At 38.7% G+C, this 20342-nt stretch overlaps 1 protein-coding gene across 2 annotated transcripts in view; it reads right to left on the bottom strand.

Moving 5' to 3' along the window:
* Positions 1-20342, bottom strand: part of atxn3 (ataxin 3) — a 74286-nt gene that overhangs the window by 39345 nt on the left and 14599 nt on the right. For both annotated transcript variants that reach the window (XM_087989697.1, XM_087989696.1), the window contains exons 3-8: positions 18632-18676; positions 16711-16796; positions 16398-16464; positions 14053-14140; positions 10570-10708; positions 10072-10241 (exon numbers count right to left, since the gene is read on the bottom strand). In XM_087989697.1, the coding sequence (XP_087845823.1) occupies positions 10072-10241; positions 10570-10708; positions 14053-14140; positions 16398-16464; positions 16711-16796; positions 18632-18676 (595 nt within the window). The remainder of the gene's footprint in view (positions 1-10071; positions 10242-10569; positions 10709-14052; positions 14141-16397; positions 16465-16710; positions 16797-18631; positions 18677-20342) is intronic.

The raw sequence follows: 20342 nt of genomic DNA, 5'->3' as shown, positions 1-20342 counted from the left end.
ATTTTGCCATGAAATGCCCTTTTCTGACAGAGTGATAGAGCATAAAAACAGACTCTTCGGTCCAACTAATCCACACCAGGTTGCCAAATTAAACTAGTTCTACCTGCCTGCATTTGGCCCATATCCATCCAAGCCTTTCTTATTTATGGACTTATCCAAATGTCTTTTAAAGGTTGTAATTATATCCCCACCCACCACTTCCATCGGCAGTTCATTCCACACATTGAGCACTGTGTAGAAAACCTAACCCTCATGTCCTTTTTAAATCTCTTTCCTTTGACCCTAAAAATATGCCCTGTGGTTTTGAACTCCCCTACCATTGAGGAAAGACCATTCAGCTTTTCTATGCCTCTCATGATTTTATAAACTTCTGTAAGGTCACGCATCAATCTCCTATGCTCCAGTGAAAAAGGTCCTAGCCTACCCAGTCTGTTTTAAAAACTCAAAACCTCCATTCCAGCAACATTCTGGTAAATCTTTTCTGAACTAACTCCAGTTTAATAATATCCTTTCAGAACAGACTTCACAAACGTCCTATACAACCTCAACATCACATCCCAACTCCTAAACCCCAAGGTCTGCGCAATGAGTGCAAATGCACTAAATGCTTTCTTAACCATCCAGTCTACCTGTGATGCAAATTTCAAAGAATGATGTACCTGAACCCCTAGATCTCTTTGTAATGCAACCCTACCCAGGACACTTATTAATTATATAGTCTTGCCCGTGTTTGTTTTACCAAAATGCAATGCCTCACATTTATCCAAATTAAACTGGTGACGGTTGCACCAAGGTATTCAGGAGTGGGTTGGAGTGACCAGTGTTAAGAACCGGCTTGTTTGTAAGAAAGCACCTGGTTTCTAACTGATTCTTGTTCAGTTTGCATAGCTGATACTGGTTGTTATGGATTTCTCAGTATATCTTAACATTTTGTAAGATCATATGCTCCACCTCCAACACTCCATATTTGAAATATTTAAGTGGATTAGTTGCATAATTGATTTAAAATGAACTTTTAATTTTATGATTCATAAGACAACATATCTTGTAAAATTTATGGAGTGAAATGTTTAGATATTACAGAATGAAAGATAACTTCATAGTTAACTTTCAATAGTTAAGACCAATTAGAACTGACAAGGATAAGAGCAAATCTGACATATGCATTCAAATTTATGAAAGACTTTGATAAGGGAATAATTAATGGGACTGGGGAAATTAAAATCACTATAAAGGATAAAGGGAGATTTTAGGAGCTTTATGTTTAAATGTACAAACTTGCTTAATAATAAATGCCCAAATAAAAACAAGGTGGAAACAGAATCCACAATAATTTTAAAAGTAAGTGGATAGATGTGTAAAAATGGAACAATTAAAAAATTTATGGGAGAAAGGCAAAGTGTTGTCACTGTTGGAGAGCTCACTCAAGTGATTGGTGAATGGCCTCCTTTTGTGCTACACCATTCTATCTCCTGCCTAACCAATTTACTGAAATTCCTGAAAACATGAAACTTCTGACAGTGCAATTATGTTAGTAGATCATCAACTAAGGAGATATGTTAAGCAGAAATCTCTCATGCTATGGCACTTATCAGCATTCAACTAGATTACTAATTCAATTTCTCAATTATAGATTACTCTTAAGGGAATTATTTTGATATATACCTGATATTCCTTAATGCTCTGATTTCATTGCAATATCTGGCACACTATTTCCACACATAGTATAATTACACTTCAACAGTGTGGTTAGATGAAAACTACTTTATTCTACCTTTCAAAGAAAAATTATAAACCTCTGCAGAAATTAGTTTTAAAACTACAAACAAACAAACATAAAAACATAGTTTTCATGTTTTATTTCTGAAACAGTTATAGAACAGAACCATAATGAAACCTTTCTCCCTTTTGAGACTGTATGTACATACGTATACAGTACAGCTTTGCTCTCTTTCCAGCCATGCAGGGATCTGAAGTCTATCACCTTCTTTTGTACATTTCTGTTTCAAAGGATAAAAACTATTTTAATCTACTGGCAATCCAAATAACACACATAGATAGATGAGAATATAAAACTTATTCTTATCAAAAAATGAAATAAATCAGAACGGCATGACCTATAGTTATTTACTATTTAAGTTGCTCTTCATAGAGAGGATATCAAAATCACTTTGACTAATATGAGAAGGCAAACTGAAGTTGGCAAAGTCCCAAATTCGAAATTGTTGAAGAGGAGTTTTGAGTCAGTTTTCCCTCCACATACTTTGGTTGAGCAATCACAGCTAAAATTAAAAAGAAATTGTGTTTAAAGTACCATTCACATTCTCAAGATATGCCAAAGGTACATTTGAAAGACCGGAAATCTAAAAGCAATTTTGCACACGTGATCCCACAAACAACAATAAAATTAAAGATCTGATTTTTGGTTCTAGGTGATAGTCAAGAGATAAATGCTGACCAAAACACACTGTAAACTCCTCGACGTTTCTACAAATAGTGCTATGGAAACTTTTTCATCCACTTGAATTGCCAGTTAATGCCATGGTTTTGTTGCATAGGTGTCTAAAAGAGATAGTGCTGAGGAATGCATTAAGCACCACTCAATCTGATGATTCCACATGGACTTGAACAGGGGGAACGGCTTTCGATCTTGAAGGAGTAACCCCTAACACTAAGGTCACCCTCTTTGTCTCTATAGTTCCTATGAGTCCCTTCTCATTTGACTACCAAATTGTACTCTTGACCCACGACAGATGAAGCAAGCTTTGTAAATTCCTAACAGAAAAGAGGATGGTGGTAGAAAATTTACCAAATGGACCTTATCCATGATATGCTGTGGTGAGGATTCATCCTACTACAGCTTGGGAGTCTCACCTGAAAAGTGGCAATCACAACTCTGTGGTAAAATCTCTAGAATGGGGCTTGAATTGCAAACTTCTCTCTCAGGAGTGACACAGCTATTACTGAGCTTAGTGGACATCTATAAAGCATAGAAAATTACACTGTGGCAGAGACCTTGTAAAAAAAAGCAGCAGCAAAATATATTAATGCCTTTTTGCTAAATGCATCTCCATCTCATCTCAAAACCACTTGATTGGTTTATACAGAAAAGTATAGCTTCCATAGCAAATAAGACACCAATTGCTAGCAGCTATGTGACAGCAGCATAGCCTTCACAGTGCACTTTAGGTAAAGATTAGACGCTATGTCCTCATTATTGAGAATAGTTAAGATCAGGAGCTAATCATGCAGACACAAGCCTTTGATTTACTTAATTCCTTACACAACATTGCTGAACTTGATGTGCTTGTGCTATGGAGTCACTTTACAGAGTACAGGGGCATGAAAAATTCATGATCTGTACGTTCCAGTATTGATGTGAAAGGTGGACAGCTGGCAAATTGGTTCCTGAAATGCCTCTGGTGACCCTCATAAAGCTCCATGGAGTATCAATGGCAAGAAAGGGGCACTGGTCATTGGAGGAGCTGGAGCAGCAGCACAGGATGGACAGGCAAGATGATGGGGGAACCAGTGCAGGTAAAGTGACTTGGATAGTGAGGAAGGTAAACTCGGAATGTGCAAGAGAGTGCGAGCGAGAGAGCAAGTGCATTTAGGTGGAGGAGTTTGAGTGACTGCCTATGAGTGTGAGGGAGAAGGAAAGGAGGAGAGATAGGAAGCTGCGAATCTGGGAGAGATGGAGGCCTCAGCATGAGATAGGAGAAAGACCAAAAGAAAGAGTGTGGGAAACAGACAACATTGTTCACTTTCAAATTTACATGTTATTTTAATAATATTTATGATTTTACAACTATCTTTTGAAAAAAGTAACTTTATTCATCCTTCTAAAATCCTACTCCTGGACCTGCCTTACAAGTTTAGAAAAAGTATACAGAAATTTAAGAGAAACCTATCCAAAAAGTTTAAAATTTAAATCCTTTCTAATGATTTTCTGCCACTTTTATGTTTTTTCCGTAAATTATTTAGGGAATAAGATTTAAAGTTGAGAAACATGGGGCAGAGGATAAAAAATGTTGTGGGAAAACCTATTCTTTTTCTGTTCTCTTCAATTCTCTGTTTCTGCTGTAGAAGTATCTACAAGATTTTTAAAAAAAATCAATGTGTGTGTGAGCATTTTTTAAAAAAAGTTTTGATGCGTAGAAAAAGTCTGATCAACCCAGAAGATCCTAGCTTTTCAGGTCCAGTGTTTGCAGGGATGGGGTGAGGAGGAAGAAATGAAAGAAAACAGTCGTTGGATCTTTGGATGCGAGTCCAGCACAGTTTCTTGTTTGTGAACAGATAAATCAGGAGGAGTAGGGTACTCAGCCCCTCCGGTCTGCTCCACCATTCAATAAGATCATGGGTAGTCAGTGATAATCTCAATTCCACATTTCCACCTACACCGATCACATTTCATCACCCTGCTTAATGAGAATCTGCTCACCTCTCCTTCTGCCATAAGGATTCTGCTTGACAGAGTTCCAACAATTCATGACCGTGGGAGAAAAAGAATGTTTGCTGAGTCTGTGTTTTAAATGGGGAACCCCTAATTTTTAAACAGTGATCGCAGAGTTCTAGATGCTGGAGAAAACATCAACTCCACACTGATCTTGTTTAGATCTGTCAGATTTTATATGTTTCAATCAAATCACCTCTTACTCTTTTAAACACCAGTGGATACAAACCAAGTCTGTCCAATTTTTACTCATAAGGTAACCTGCCCAGTCCAGGCCTAAAGCCAGTAAATCTAGTTTCTTTAATGTCCTTTCATACAGGCACAGAGTAAACATCAAAATATGCATTTTGGGAACCGTTTGTTTCTAAGTTCAATCTTTCGATCCCAGGAACTGCTGAAAAACAAAAAGTAGCCCCCAAAATGAAAAATTAGCCCTGGAGAAAATCTCAGTCAGCCCTCAAAAGAAAAAAAAATTAACCCAGTACCTCCTTTATGATTTGACATACAGTACAAAGAATTGCAACATTCTTTTCTTATCACATCCAAGTTCAGTAGGGAGAGCAAATAGATTGTGGCCTTAATTTTAAAGGAATTGGAGTATCTAAGGAAGTCTTGCAAAAGCTATAGAAGGCACTACTTTGTAGACATAGAAAATTGTGATCAATTATGGTCAGCTCATCCACAAAAAAGATATACTGGCATTGGAAGCAGGAACATTTACTAGTTTAATCATGTGTATGGATGGGAACTTAAGCATACACTCAGTGGGGTTTAGAAGAATGAATTTAGAATCCATATAGCGTGGCCCTTCGGCCCAACAAGTTCACACCGACTTTCCGAAGAATCTCCCATCCAAACCCACTATTCATTATTCTATATTTACCCCTGACTAATGCACCTAATCTATCTGCATTCCTGAACACTATAGGCAATTTAGCATGGCCAATTCACCTAATGTGCACATCTTTGGATTGTGGGAGGAAACCGGAGTTCCCAGAGGAAACCCACACAGACACTGGGAGAATGTACAAACTCCACACAGACAGTCGCCCAAGGCTGGAATCGAAGCCGGGTCCCTGGCGCTGTGAGGCAGCAGTGCAAACCACCCAGCCACCATGCCACCCCCAAGAAATTTGAGAGCGCTAACAATGACAGGTGACCTCAATGAAACATATTGGATTCTGGGGGGGATGGTATTTACTGAGAGTATTTTTCATTGTCAGAGATTCTAGGAATAGAAGACATCACCTCAGAGTAGTGGTTGCCCATTTTAGATGGATTTGAAGAACAGTTTCTTCTGTTAGCGCGCAGTGAATCTGTGGAATTCATTGGACAGAGCTTGGGTTGTAAAGTATTTTAGATAGACAGATTGTCAATCAGCAAGAAAATTAAGGTTCACGGAAATAAGGCAGGAACTGGACTTAAGAATCTTCAGACCAGCCATGACTCACTGAACGCCAGAGCAGACTCCATGGGCTGAAAGGCCTATCTCTGCTCCTACTTTCAATGGTCTTACAGATGCTGAATCACTCTATAAAGAGTCTGGCTGAAATAGCTTTCCAGTGCTTGATATCATTGAACATATAAAGAATAACTATATTTTCCTGTGTTATCTCCCTCAACTCTCAGCTCACCTTCAACCTGCTATCTGGAAAATAAGCAAACTGCAGATGTTATCACCATAGAATTGGTGCTATGCACTCAATTCCCCTTTTATGATTAGATTAGATTAGGTTACCTACAGTGTGGAAACAGGACCTTCGGCCCAACCAGTCCACACCCACCCTCCGAAGAGTAACCCACCCAGACCCATTTCCCTCTGACTAATGCACCTAACACTATGGGCAATTTAGCATGACCAATTCACCTGGACCTGCACATCTTTGGACTGTGGGACGAAACCAGAGCACCCGGAGGAAACCCACGCAGACACAGGGAGAATGTGCAAACTCCACACAGACAGTCACCTGAGGCTGGAATCGAACCTGGGACCCTGATGCTGTGAGGCAGCAATGCTAACCACTGAGCCACCGTGCCGCTCCTCCCTTCCCTCCCATTTCAGCCAGAAAGTCAGGAGCTGCTGTCTGATCAGCCATAGGGGTCCCATAATTTGATGTGACATTCCCAGTCACCAGCTCAGACTCTGGCACTGAACTTACTTTAAAAGCTTGAGTCAGAAGATATAGGTTAATCAGCAGTAGGCTTCCTTATCTGATGCCATAAGCCTTCATCCAGGCTAGGAATAATAGTTCACAGTGCAATGGTAGTGGGGGTGAGGTGGGGAGAGAAGAGAGAGTTGCCCTACTCTGGGATCTTAGATGAGGACACTGATGGCCATGCATAAAAAATGAAGAATGCATTGTGGGCTTGTAGACAGCCTCTTATTGACAGACTCAATGGCAGAATGCCCTACTTTGCTCCTACCCTTTATAGTCCATTGTAGTTGTTTTTAATGCTTTAATAATTTGATGTATTCTACACATATGTAAGATCCTGTCCTGAATTGTAATGTTAACTGCTTCAAACTGATGTACACTAAGGCGTGCCTTAGCTTAGTTCCTGCTTTTAGTGGTTCCTCTCACTGGACAATACGGTGTCTAACATTTCATGTTAATTATATAAGTGATACTTGCTGGTCAGGTAGTATACTTCTATAATTAAAAAAATTACTTAAGTTGACAAGATGGGCAAGAGCTGAAACCTGAAATAGGTAAAAGCAAGTTGTGTGCATGAAAACTAGTTCAAGAATGAGAATGCCGATAACAGGTGACAAATTAAGTTATCAACATGACATAGGGCTTTCTAAATGTGAAACTCTGTCTCCATAAGAATTGTTAATTGGTTATTCCTATCTGCCCATTACTATCTGCCCTTGCCACATTCAGTGCTTCCTCCAAGTGGTGCTTAACACATCAGTTGAGTTGTGCCGGTAGGGGTTAATCAGCAGTAGGCTTCCTTACCTGATGCCATAAGCCTTCATAGACTCGATAGTAAATGTTGAAGATCCCCAGGAACTCGTTCCTGACTGTACAACACTAAGTCACCATTTCTGCTGGGTCTGTCTTGCTTGTGGGTCAGGACATATATAGGAGATGGCAAAAGTGTTGGCTGGGACATTGTTTGCATGACATGATTCCAAGAACATAGCACATTACAGCACTGTACAAGCCCTTCGGCTCTCGATGTTGTGTCAACCTGTGAAACCAATTTGAAGCCCATCTAACCTACACTATTCCATTACCATCCATATGTTTATCCAATGACTATTTAAATGCCCTTAAATTTGGTGAGTCTACTATTGTTCCAGGCAGGGCATTCCATGCCCTTACTTCTCTCTGAGTAAGGAACCTACCTCTGACATTTGCCCTATATCTATTATCCTCTCAATTTAAAGCTATGTCCACTCATGCTAGCCATCACCATCCAAGGAAAAAGACTCTCACTGTCCACCCTATCTAATCCTCTGATTATCTTATATGTCTCTATTAAGTCACCTCTGAACCTCCTTCTCTCTAACGAAAACAGCCTCAAGTCCCTCAGCCTTTCCTCATAAGATGTTCCCTCTGTACCAGACAACATCCTGGTAAATCTCCTCTGCACCCTTTCCAATGTTTCCACATCCTTCCTACAATGCGGTGACCAGAACCGTATGCGATACTCCAAGTGCGGCTGCACCAGAGTTTTGAACAGCTGCAACATGACCTCATGACTTCAAAACTCAATCCCTCTACCAATAAAAGCTAATACACCGTACATCTTCTTAACAACCATATTAACCTGGGTGGCAACTTGCAGGGATCTGTGCACATGGACACCGAGATCTCTCTACTCATCCATACTACGATTAGCCCAGTGTTCCTGCTACCCCTTCCAAAGTGCATCACCACACACTTTCCCACATTAAACTCCATTTGCCACCTCTCAACCTAATTCTGCAGCTTATCTATGTCCCTCTGTAACCTGCAACATCTTTCCGCACAGTCCACAACTCCACCGACTTCAGTGCCACCTGCAAATTTAGTAACCCATCCTTCTAAGCCCTCATCCAGGTCAGTTAAAGAAATGACAAACAGCTGTGGCCCAATACAGATCCTTGCAGTACACCACTAGTAACTGAACTCCAGGATGAACATTTCCAATCAACCACCAGCCTCTGTCTTCTTTCAGTTAGCCAATTTCACCCTCAATCCCATTCCCCCGTATTTTCTGCAATAGCCTACTTTGTCCAATGCTTTACTGAAACCCATATACATCAAATCAACCACTTTACTCTCATCCACCTTTTTGGTCACCTTCTCAAGGAGAATGTCCAGTGTGACAAAGTTAGATTGCTTGACTAGTTTGAGAGGCAGTTCTCTCACCAACTAGCCACGAAACAACATGACCAGCTATCCTGAGTAGCCACACACTCAGATGACAAGCAACATGAATTCGACTGGGACAACAACTATTATAGGACAAGCCAAACAGAGAACAGCCAGGGAATTCCTAGAGGCATGGCACTCATCCACAGATTCAATCAATAAGCACATCGACCTGGACCCAATATACCGACCACTGCAATGGACAGCTGGAACTGACAACCGGAAGCGGCAAATTCAAATCACTGTAAATGCCGGAGGAAACATCACAGAAGCGCTTCACAGGAAGCACTGAGGATGTCACCTAGACAGGGGACGAAACGTCTGCAACACAAATTCCCAGCTCGGCGAACAGAACCACAGCAACAAGCACCCAAGCTACAAATCTTCTCACAAACTTTGGGCAGTTCTCTCAATTTTGTAGCTTGATGCCAAATGGTCTGCCTGGTGTTATTCCACTGATAATTTTGAGCAGTTCAAAATAACAGTGTGGCTTGCAAGGCATTCCACAGGGCAGTTAACAGCCAAATGCACTGTTGTGGGAATTACATCTGGGCCTGACCAAGTTATGACAGCAGATTTCCTTGCCTAGAAGACATTAGTGAACCAGATGAACTTTTACAAAAAAATGATAATAATTTCATTGTCATCATTAGATTTTTAATTCCAGAAGCGTTTTCACTGAATTCAAATTCTACCATGGTGGTCTTCAAGCTGACTCCAGAGAACATGATCGGATTACGAACCCAATGGCATCATCAATGCATTATCACCTCCAACTGGAAATCTATTATGAGGACTGGTAGGAACACTGGCAATGGCATTGCAATTTTCCTGCTTGATTCACAGAACAACTCCAACATGATTTGAGCAGACAGCACATACTGTTGCTTAGATCGAGATTCATTTTGGGAAACATATTTTCTCAAAGCATTAAAGAAAGCTATCATAATTTTCCTATCAAATTAGGTTGGGTCTGACATTTTTTATAATGCAAGATGAGTAGGTTATTTTAAATATTCATACAGAATTTGACAAATTGTAAAACTTACCTATTACAGTTTCAATAAGGACTGACAAAGCCATGACTATGGGCTAAAACCTGTAGAAATAATGAGTAGGATCTTTCTCTGAAAATAATGATCTGACATTTAAGCTCCACATATAAATGTGCTCAGGCTGTAGGTTTATTGTGTGTCATTTCAAGGGTGGTTCTTTTAACAAGATGTACTATCACAGTGGAGCACTAACCCTCACCTTGCATGCTGAGATGAATTGCTCTTCGTAGATCTGCTTCTTCATCTTCTGTCTCCATGTGTTGGCGGCTTAAGGTCAATGCCCTCTGCAGATTTTCATCATCTTCATCCAGAACATTTGTAATTGATTTAGACATATCAATAGCTCGTTCCCAGTCATTGCTGTGTACCCTATGAAACAATTTTTTAAAAAGATTAAAACAAGAACATAGAAAGCTTCTTCAGTTGTTTTATTCTTACTAGGTATTACATTCCATATGCTGTAAATCTATAGAGAACATATTTCTCCCTGAATGAGCCTTTTTTAGTTTACAGTTAACACCTGTTGTAGAGCATAACGTCCACATTTGTCAGTGTGGGGAAACGGATCCTACAATGTAGACAGCACTCACGTCAGACATTTACATGACATGACAGCCTAGAAGTAAGGAACAACAGTTGTAAATTATTTTAGAGAAGGAAGAAATGAAGGGATTTGAGCAATTTTATTTCTCAATACCTCTGACCGATTTCTGTTCGCTGATTTGCATCCTCTCCAATTAGCTTTGGCCTGTCTTGTTGCACCACTCTCAAGCTTTTGAGTATCTCATCAGCGTCACATTCTGGCAGTTCTCCTCTTACTACAAATATCGAATAACCTGCAGAAATTATGCATTTAATCAAGCATGTCAAGCATTTAATAAGCATCAAGGCTTATTAAAGAGAGAGTACAAAATCCAGGAAGTATTGGTCAATCAAGGTAAAATGCGAGCTTGGTCTCAATAATTACCTAATTATTAATGGCCAATTTTAGGAAGGGCATAAAATACTTAGAGAAAGGGTACAGAGAAATTTATTAGGATTGTTTAGGGATGAGGACTTGGAGTTACATGGATAAGTTGGAGAAGCTGAGTTGTTCTCCTTGAAACACAAAGCCAATTGTAGATTTGTTACGGGTGTTCAAAATCATGATGGGCTTAGAAGGAATAATTGATTAGACAACTGCTTCCAATGACTGAAGGGTCAGTAATGAGTGGAAACAGATTTAAGACAGTGGTAGCATTAGAAGAGACTTCTCTTGACATAAGTAGTTAGGATTTGCAAAAGAAAGCCGTCTGATAAGTTGGTGGAAATAGAGTCAATAGTAGAAAGTAGTAATAGTGAAGGTGAAAAGAAATTGCACGAATATGGGGAAAGAACAGCAGTGGGGGACCAACTGGCTTACCCTTCAAACAAGCAAGACTGCAGACATGGTCAATCACATAATCTCCTCCTGACCTGTGCTATTCTACGATTTGTTGATAGTGAACAAAATTTACAACAAATGTCTAGTTAATCATCTCAACTGAGATTATTCTGTCATGAACTCAAGCTTTTCCCAAATATTAATTTTTATTTAGTTTACCAGCTGTGGCACTGAACCTTCAAGCATATCTAAGTGAACAATGAGTACAATAACTCTGGTCATCTAAAATAAAAACAAAGTACATGAGAAACCTCAGGTCTGGTAGCATCTGAAGAGAGAGAATTAGAGTTAAGGGAGAACATAAGTTGATTCTGAAGTGACTATTCCTTGGAATTGAAACGGGTTGGAAGTCATGTTTTTGTGCTGATGACAAAGACTGAGAGGAGTGAGTGGCATAAACTGTGAAGGGTCCCAGAGCAAAAGACAAAAGGGCTATTAATGGTAGCAGAGGAGGGATATCAGTGCAAAATAGACAATCATAGTAAATTGAATTTAATTAGCTTTACTGATACATTACAAAAGGGTACAGTGAAAAGTTTACAAATTGCCACTTATGGTGTCATTGTAGGTACCAAAGTTGCTTGGGAGATTCTTGAGTAAAATTGATTAGTAGAAAATAGGTCAGCTTTACTGAGAGCAAACCTATACAAACATGATACTGGAGAGGGGCTGCTGAGAGAAGATTTTATCACAATGGAAGACAGAACTCATGCATTGAAGTTGTTGAACTCAATGTCGAGTCGTGAAGACTATAAGCAGAAAATGAGGTGCTTTTATTTGAGCTTGTGTTGGGCTTCCCTGGAGCATGCAGCAAGCCCAGGGAAGAAATGTTTCAGGACCATTATTCCTCCATCACGACCACTTGCCTTATCTTTTGCTATGGGCACCCTGACCATCTGTTCTACTTGCCCCTCCCCCTATGCCAACAGCATAAAAACTCCAATTTTCCATTCAGCTTCAGTGAAGAGTTATATCAAACTCAAAACAGGAACTCTGTTTTTCTCTCCACACACGTATCCAACCCTGCTGAGTTTCTCCAGCACTTTCTATTTTAACTCCTAAATCATTTGATTGGTGATCAAGCAGCTCCAACCTTTTGGAGTGGTGAGTTTCATTCAAAGAACAAGACAGTTAAATGGGTCAAATTTGATCAAAAATCAACTGGCATCATGATTAAGCAGAATGCCCTATACAATTAGCGGTACGATCGCTCAGTGGTTAGTACTGCTGCCTCACACCAGGGACCCAGGTTCGATTCCAGCCCCAGCAACTGTCTGTGTGGAGTTTGCACATTCTCCCCATGTCTATGTGCGTTTCTTCTGGGTGTTCTGGTTTCCTCTCTCAGTCCAACGATGTGCAGGTTAGGTGAACTGGCCGTGCTAAATTGCCCACAGTGTTCAGGGATGTGTAGGTTAGGTGCATTAATCAGGGGTAAATATAGGTTTGGGTGGGTTACTCTTCGGAGGGTTGGTGGGGACTTGTTGGGCTAAAGGGCCTGTATCCACAATGAAGGAATTCTATAAACACAATAGCTTCTTTTGCTAAAACATTGGACACCTACAACAGGTTTTGAGATCATTAGCAAGATAATGTAGCAAAGGACAGAATGCTGCGTGAGGGATGTGCCATTCTTCAGCTGGGATATTAGACTACACGCAGGGTGAAATTTATTCAGCCCTGTTGCACTTTTTAAGGATATTCTTCCCTCCAACAAATACCACTGGTGACAATTAATTGATTATCAATTTACTACAGTTTGCAAAAATGTGCTTGCACAGAATTATTGCTCCATTTGTCCCTACAAGAAATGCAATAGCTTTTGGGATTGTTTGTTTATAAGATATCAAGGTTTATTATAAATGTCCTCTGCAGGACATTTCTTATTGTCATGATTTACACAGTAGGCCAAGGGAAATTAAATTGTGCACTATTCCAAGGTTGAGGCTGAAGTACACTGTTAGGCAGAATAAAAGGAGCTTTACTGTAGCTCTGCCTTGTCGGGATTTGATAGATGCTAACACCTAGCATCTAAAACGGTAAGTGCTCTACACCTCAGCAAAAACATCCTTCATCCCAATGATCACCAAATTTGCAAGAAACATTAGGAAAGTAAAAAATAGAAAATAGTCAAATTTGTTAATGGTCTTTTATTTTACTGAGGTCAGACTTCTAAAAGTTCTGATTAATACCAAAATGTTAGTTCTGATTTTCTTTCATAATAACTAGACAGCAGATTTGGAACTTCACCTTCAAAAAAATTATTCAAAATGTATTTTGTTACTGAAGCAAGTTTCTATTTTTTTTTGTCCAATTTCCTCCCCAATTCATTTCTGAAGGAGCTAACTCCTTGCTGAGTCATGGCCCCACAGCCTGAAATCATTTTCTTGCTTGAGTGACAAATCTTCATATGCAAGCATAAATGGCAAGTATGAGCAGGGCATCTGACCACAAAGGTTTTTACATTTAGAAGAGGTAACATCCATAATTGAACTTGAACAGCTCTTTCCCTACAATGTGAGGTATTGTATTAAATTTGAAAACATTTATTTAGTGCATATAAGCCCTAAAGGAGAAACCTATGAGTGACCAAAAATTTGCAACAACTTTGAATCAGTACCTAGAGACTTTATGAGATATTGTGTATCAAATTGCAACCCAAAATAATATCAACACTGTTTCCTCATTTATTTTATTTTAGGCAGAATATTACCTATATTAACAATGAACTAAGTTGTTGCGATATTGAACAAAAGATACCTTCTTGTTGTAATTGTGCCAAGAAGAGGGCAAGGTAAGTGTCGGAGATCAACTCTGGTCCCGTCAATAAAGAATTCAAGTTAAACCACTGCCCAGAAAAGAAAGCACAAGTTATTAATCACATCTATGAAATTTTCGAAGCAAATATTCATTCTGTGCTGCAACATCATGATAACTTTTAAATTAACTTATTTTCACGTACATTCATTTTGCTTTGTATTCTTTACTCCATGCCAGAAAATGAGTAATAGTGTCACCTAGTGGTCAAGCTCTGGTTAAACAGGTTGACGCTATTATGTTCATAACAAAATCAGAAATTGCTGGAAAAAAATTCAGCACAAAAATTCTGGCAGCATCTGTGGACAGAAAGTAGAGTTAATGCTTTCGGTCCAGTGACTCTTCGCTCCACAGATGCTGCCAGACCTGCTGAGTTTTTCCAGTAATTTTCATTCTGGTTTCTGATTCCCAAGATCCATACTTCTTTCGGCTTTTTGTTTAGCTATAATTTTCATGATTTGTAAGTTAAAGACAACAAAGTACATTCACAACAACAGAGCTGAGATTGGTTAACTCAGCAATCATGAACTGAGCCTGCAATCTTCCTGTTTTGAATAGCTCAACATTCCAAAATGCAGTAAATTCATCAACTGAAACTGTAGAGGCAAGAAATTTGATTTTATCCAATATAATCAGTCACATATTTCTTTAGATGGAAATTTTGTCAACATATGTGTATATCACTTATTAGGAATTAAGAGCAGAAGTAAACAATTCAGATAAATATATTGAAATTATAAGTATGATGTAAAGCTTGACTCTCTTGCATTTAATAACTTGTATTGATAAAGTACTGTGAACAGAGGAAAATATATTATGCTGCATCACAGGAATGTAATTTAAAAATATAAATAATGCACTAAGAGATGAAGAGGGCTGACTAAAATGGTTAAAAATCAAAATTTTTAAATGTAAAATTTAGGGAGGGGTCACAAGGTCAAGGTAATTGTGGGTCTAATTCACAATTATGGGGGTAGCAAAGAGAGGGAGTAGACATGAAGCATAAAGAAAATGGATGAATGTATGGCTACTGGACTAGAGGAAAGTTGAGTGTGGGTGACAGAGACAAAATGTAAGGACATGCAAATGGGGATGAATTGAAGACATTGCATAACTGGGAGTCAATGGAGATCAGTAGGGCCACTGATAATTGGTGAGCAAAACTTGGCATAGGATAAAATGCAAACAGCAAAACTTTTGATCAGCTGCAGCCAGCAAAGGGTGTAGGAGAGATGGTCATACAGGAAGGTGACTGATTAGTGGAGCCAAATAGGGACAGCCAAAGTTAGTGAGGTGGTAGCAGGAAATCAATTTATTGGTGAGACTATGGGGAGATTCAGCTTAATCAGACAAGCTCCAAAATTACAAACAGCTTGTGTCAAACTATAACAGTGGCCTAGGAGGAAAATAGTCATTGTCACTGCTAGAAAGTTTGTCCTGAGGACCCAAGGCAATGCCTTTGGTTGCTTAGCTGGAGGAAACTGCAACTCAAACAAGACTGGATGTCTGACAAGTTTGATTTCATTGAGTGCAAGGGCTGAAGCAGGCACTTAAAATTATAGCCCTATGTCATCAACACATACATGGAATCAAATCACATCAGAAGATGGTGCTGCAAAGAGACAACGGGCAGAAGAGAAAGAGGACACAGCTGAGGATTGATGGTTCTGGAGTCCACAGATCCTGACATCTGGAACAAAGGGCATTGCTGGAGATTATCTGGCTACGTGGGTATGAAGGGAAACAAATAGTAACAGTGCCACTAAGCTGGACTACAGAAGAGAATTTAAAGATGATGATGTCATCAATTGTGTAAAAGGCTGCAGAGAAACTTGGCAGGGATAAGGCACAATGGTCACTGTCATAGAGAATGTAATTGTGGCTTTGGTCAGGGCCATTCTGATGCTGCAGCTTAGAAAGAAACCTGATTCAGGTAGGGAAAGGCAACACCTACTGAACCATAAAACTAATGAAACTGTAACAATATTTTTAAAAAATTTGTCTTGAAAAGGCAACTCAATCTGTTGGCACTTCTTTTTCACTCCAAGTGAAGCTATATGTTAAAGAAGAAAGATGAAAAGTAATGAGAGTTCCTGCGACAGAAGGAAGACTTAACTGTAGGCCTGTACAGCAAATTTAACAAATCTAAAAAAATGTTAAATAAAGAGCTAAAACAATTGTGGAAAATATTGGAAAGATTTTGCAAATTGAATACTCTTATTCTTCTGATATTGGGAGATGAATTTCAAAATTCCATAGCAGCTCTTTAATGTTAAAGAGTTAACTACCTGCTTTCCTAATTTTCGTACTGTAAACCAATGTTCTTTGTAGTTGCAAATAAATGCTCTTTCAATTCTGTGGAAACAACAAACACGTAGATAGACCTTAAACTATTTCACAAGCAATTTGTTGAAAGAATCAACAATTTTTTTAAAAAGCCTATCTTCCAAATAAAATGTCTATTATATAATTGTAACAGTTTTAAAGAGCATAGATTAACAAACTGAATCCAAAACCTGAAAACAGATCTGCAATTTAAAAAAAACTTTAACTACTGAAAACATGCTGTATTTACATATACAGTACTTTAATGTGGCTTACACTGGATCAATCTTTAACCGTTGATATTCTGGACTGTTGAAGAGGGTAATCTCTAAACCCCATACACTCAAGGCAGTACTAATCACCTGCAGAAATAAAATTGCTTTGAAAGTTCTTTGGGTATAAGCAATACAATTTTTGGATATTAACAATACAATAGGAATCATATAAAATTAATTTGAAAAGCAACTTATTTTCACACATGCAAATGTATATGCACTAACTGTAAGATATGCTTCAACATATTGCTTTCATTTTCCTGGAGCCTTCCCTCTTCCACCTTACACTCAGGACTATAATTATTTGTCTTCAGTATTTGTAGTTATTTTTCACAATGTAAAGAAATGTAATTAAACTGATTGTTTCTTATATCATATATCCCCTGATATCCTTACTATAAATCTCAGTCTTGAAAGTTTTCAATTGACCCAACATTCAGAGGTGTTTGGCAGTTGTGGCAGGTTTTGGGAGTGGGGTGAAAGAAAGGTAGAGAGAATGCGAGAAGAAAAGGTTCCTTCCTCCTGTGAGGAAAACTACTTCTGATTTCACAGAATGCTACAACTAATTTCTCAGCACTCCATTTCTATGTTAACCTGTTGGTTTATTTTACCATTTTAGGGTGAACTTTAAAACAAGTAAAATATACCCTCTTCCATTTGCCAATCAAATCTCTTCATCCTTACTGATCAGAAGAACAGTAGCATGTTGAAATCTTAGTGTGTCCAATTAAAAGAGGATTTGGAGAAAGTGCACAAGAGGGTTACTGGAGGATAACAAATCATTGGTAGCCTCAGGTGCTATTGTTCATCTGCGGTTTGACCTATACCTTGATAAATAAAGCTTGGAAAAGATGACAAAAAATATTTTAGTTTATACCTTGCACATGCATCAATTCTACAAGCAAATACATATTAGCTCTAACGTGATGGTACATACATCGTTTATATATTGTATTATACAAATATTAATGTTACATTGCCAGATGAAATACAGATTAGATTGTTGAGCAGGCTAAGCATAAACATGAACAAATGAAGTTTATTCAGCCTGCATAAATTTGCCTCAAGGAATAAGTTTTGTTTTCTTTGTTGGCAAACATAAAATAAAAACACAATAATTACGCATTGGGTACAAAGCATTCTTATGATCATATCTTGATATAGCCATGGTTTGGGTAATTCCATCCTGCCAAAAAGAGTATGTCAAAGTACATTTGAGAGCAACACATTTTCAGTGATGAATAAGTATTATGGGTAATGAGAGACATAGACAGAGCTTCAGAAATGCTACTCATTTCATCAATATCTTCAATGCTTGCCACCTCTCAGAACAAGTGCATTTTCTTGATTCATTTAACGGTTAAAACTATTAATTTGTCAAGTCAGCCATGAAAATACATGACAGTTACTTCATGCTTATTATTAACTGAAACATTGCCCATTTGTAATTACTCCAAATTTTACTTGCATTATCCTATTCCCATCCCTTTCAATTCTTTGATGGGTATGCCAGCTTCACATTCGCCATGTGCTATTTTAATAATTAAGTAGTATGGAAGTGATAACTTGGGACAGGGATTCAAATACTGAAAATTCCATTACTGCATATTTTTCTACACTAAGACAGTGCATGTTGCTACCATAGAGATGAAATGGTGGTTGCAGAATAGACTGAGAAACAATTTGAAGAAACTGACTTAGAAAACCAGATAGGAAGTTAAAATGAGAAAAGTAAAGAAGCAAAATATCAAAGAGGAAATAACAAATCAAACTATTCTAATTAAGTTCAGCTTGTGGATGCCGTATGCTATAATTTCTTTAAAAAATCTGTTTTTCAATTACAACAGAAAAAAAAAGATGCTTCATAATACTTTTAGCATGCTAAATAAAATGGATTTTTAGGTTTAAAATCAAATACTTACTTGAATTGAAAAGAATCCACTATCATCCATGTTCCCTGAAGGTTGCTACATTGAAAGAAAACAAAACGCAAGATGGTCATGGTTCATGGACTAATGCGAAAGGTGCCTTTTCTTTATTGGCAGACAAAGTATGCAAAAATCTGTATAATTTCATCGAGCAATTAATAGTTCCTTGGCTTTAACTATAACAAGAGTATTGTTACAATTATAAAGTTGCTCTTGACATCAGCAAAAAAAACTGTCATAATTTTAGATGGCAAATGAGGCCTTGGTTTAACAACTTATCTTAAATCCTGTCACTCAAAAAGATTAAAGGTGATTGGTAAAAGAATCAGAGATGACATTAAAAAAAAATTGCATCCAGATGGTGACTCCTGCCTGGAACGTATTGCCAAGGTGACCAAAACTGAACACAATACCCCATGTTCGGCCTCACCAGCAACCTGTACAACTGCAACATAACTTCCCAATGTCTTTACTCAATGCCCTGACTGACGAAGGTCAGTGTGTCAAAGCCTTCTTCACTGTCCTGTCTACCTGTGCCTCCACTTTCAGAGAACCGTGTACCTGAACTCCAAGGTCCCTCCATTCCATTACACTGCTTAAGGCCCTACCATTCACCATGCAACTCCCGCCTTGATTTGACTTTCCAAAATGCAAGAACTCACATTTATCAACATTAAATTTCATTTCCCATTTCTCAGCCCACTACGACTGAGTTACAGAGTCATAGAGATATAATACCCTTTGGTCCAAATCGTCCATGCCGACCAGTTATCCCAAATAAATCTAGTCCCATTTGCCAGCATTTGGCCCATATCCCTTAACTCATCCTATTCATGTACCCATCCAGATGCTTTTTAAATGTTCTAGCCTCCACAACTTCCTCTGGCAGTTGACACCATACACGTAACACCCTCTGCGTGAAAAAAACTGCCCCTTAGGTTCTTTTTAGATCTTTCTCCTCTGACCTTAAACCTATGCCCTCTAGTTTTGGACTCCCCCAATCCTGGGGAAAAGATCTTGCCTATTTACACTAGCCATGCCCCTCGTGATTTTGTAAACATCTATAAGGTCACCTCTCAGCCTCCGACGCTCCAGGGAAAACAAAGTCTACGTTTATTCAGCCCTTCCCCATAGCTCAAATCCTCCAACCCTGGCAACATCCTTGTAAATCTTTTCTGATCCCTTTCAAATTTCACAACATTCTTCCTATAGCATGGAGACCTGAACTGCATGCAGTATAGGAGAAAGTGAGGACTGCAGATATTGGAGATTAGAGTCGAAAAGTGTGGTGCTGGAAAAGCAGCATCCCAGGAGCGGGAGAGTCGATGTTTCGGGCATAAGCCCTTCATCACGAATTATGCCTGAAACATCAATTCTCCTGCTCCTTGGACAATGCCTGACCTGCTGTGCTTTTCTAGTGCCACACTTTGACTCTGCATGCAGTATTCCAAATGACCTCCTTACTCCTATCCCCAATGGACTGACCAAAAGCCTTCTTCACTATCCAGTGTGGCATAGAGAGGCAAAATACAGTGAATGCTGGAGTTCTGAAATAAAAAGCGATAGTATTGGAAAAACTCAGCAGATCCGGCAGCATCTGTGGAGAGAAACAAAGTTGACAGCTTGAACAGAAAAGAAAAATGAAGAGTCATAGTGGACTTGAAACATTAACTTTGTTTCTATCTTCATCAATGACTGTCAGACC

Source organism: Chiloscyllium plagiosum, unplaced genomic scaffold, assembly GCF_037043375.1.
Source record: "Chiloscyllium plagiosum isolate Xiang-an unplaced genomic scaffold, Cpla_swu_hap1 HiC_scaffold_8, whole genome shotgun sequence".
NCBI lineage: Eukaryota > Metazoa > Chordata > Chondrichthyes > Orectolobiformes > Hemiscylliidae > Chiloscyllium > Chiloscyllium plagiosum.
The sequence above is the reverse complement of the archived record's forward strand: the minus strand, read 5'-3'. Positions and strand labels throughout refer to the sequence as shown.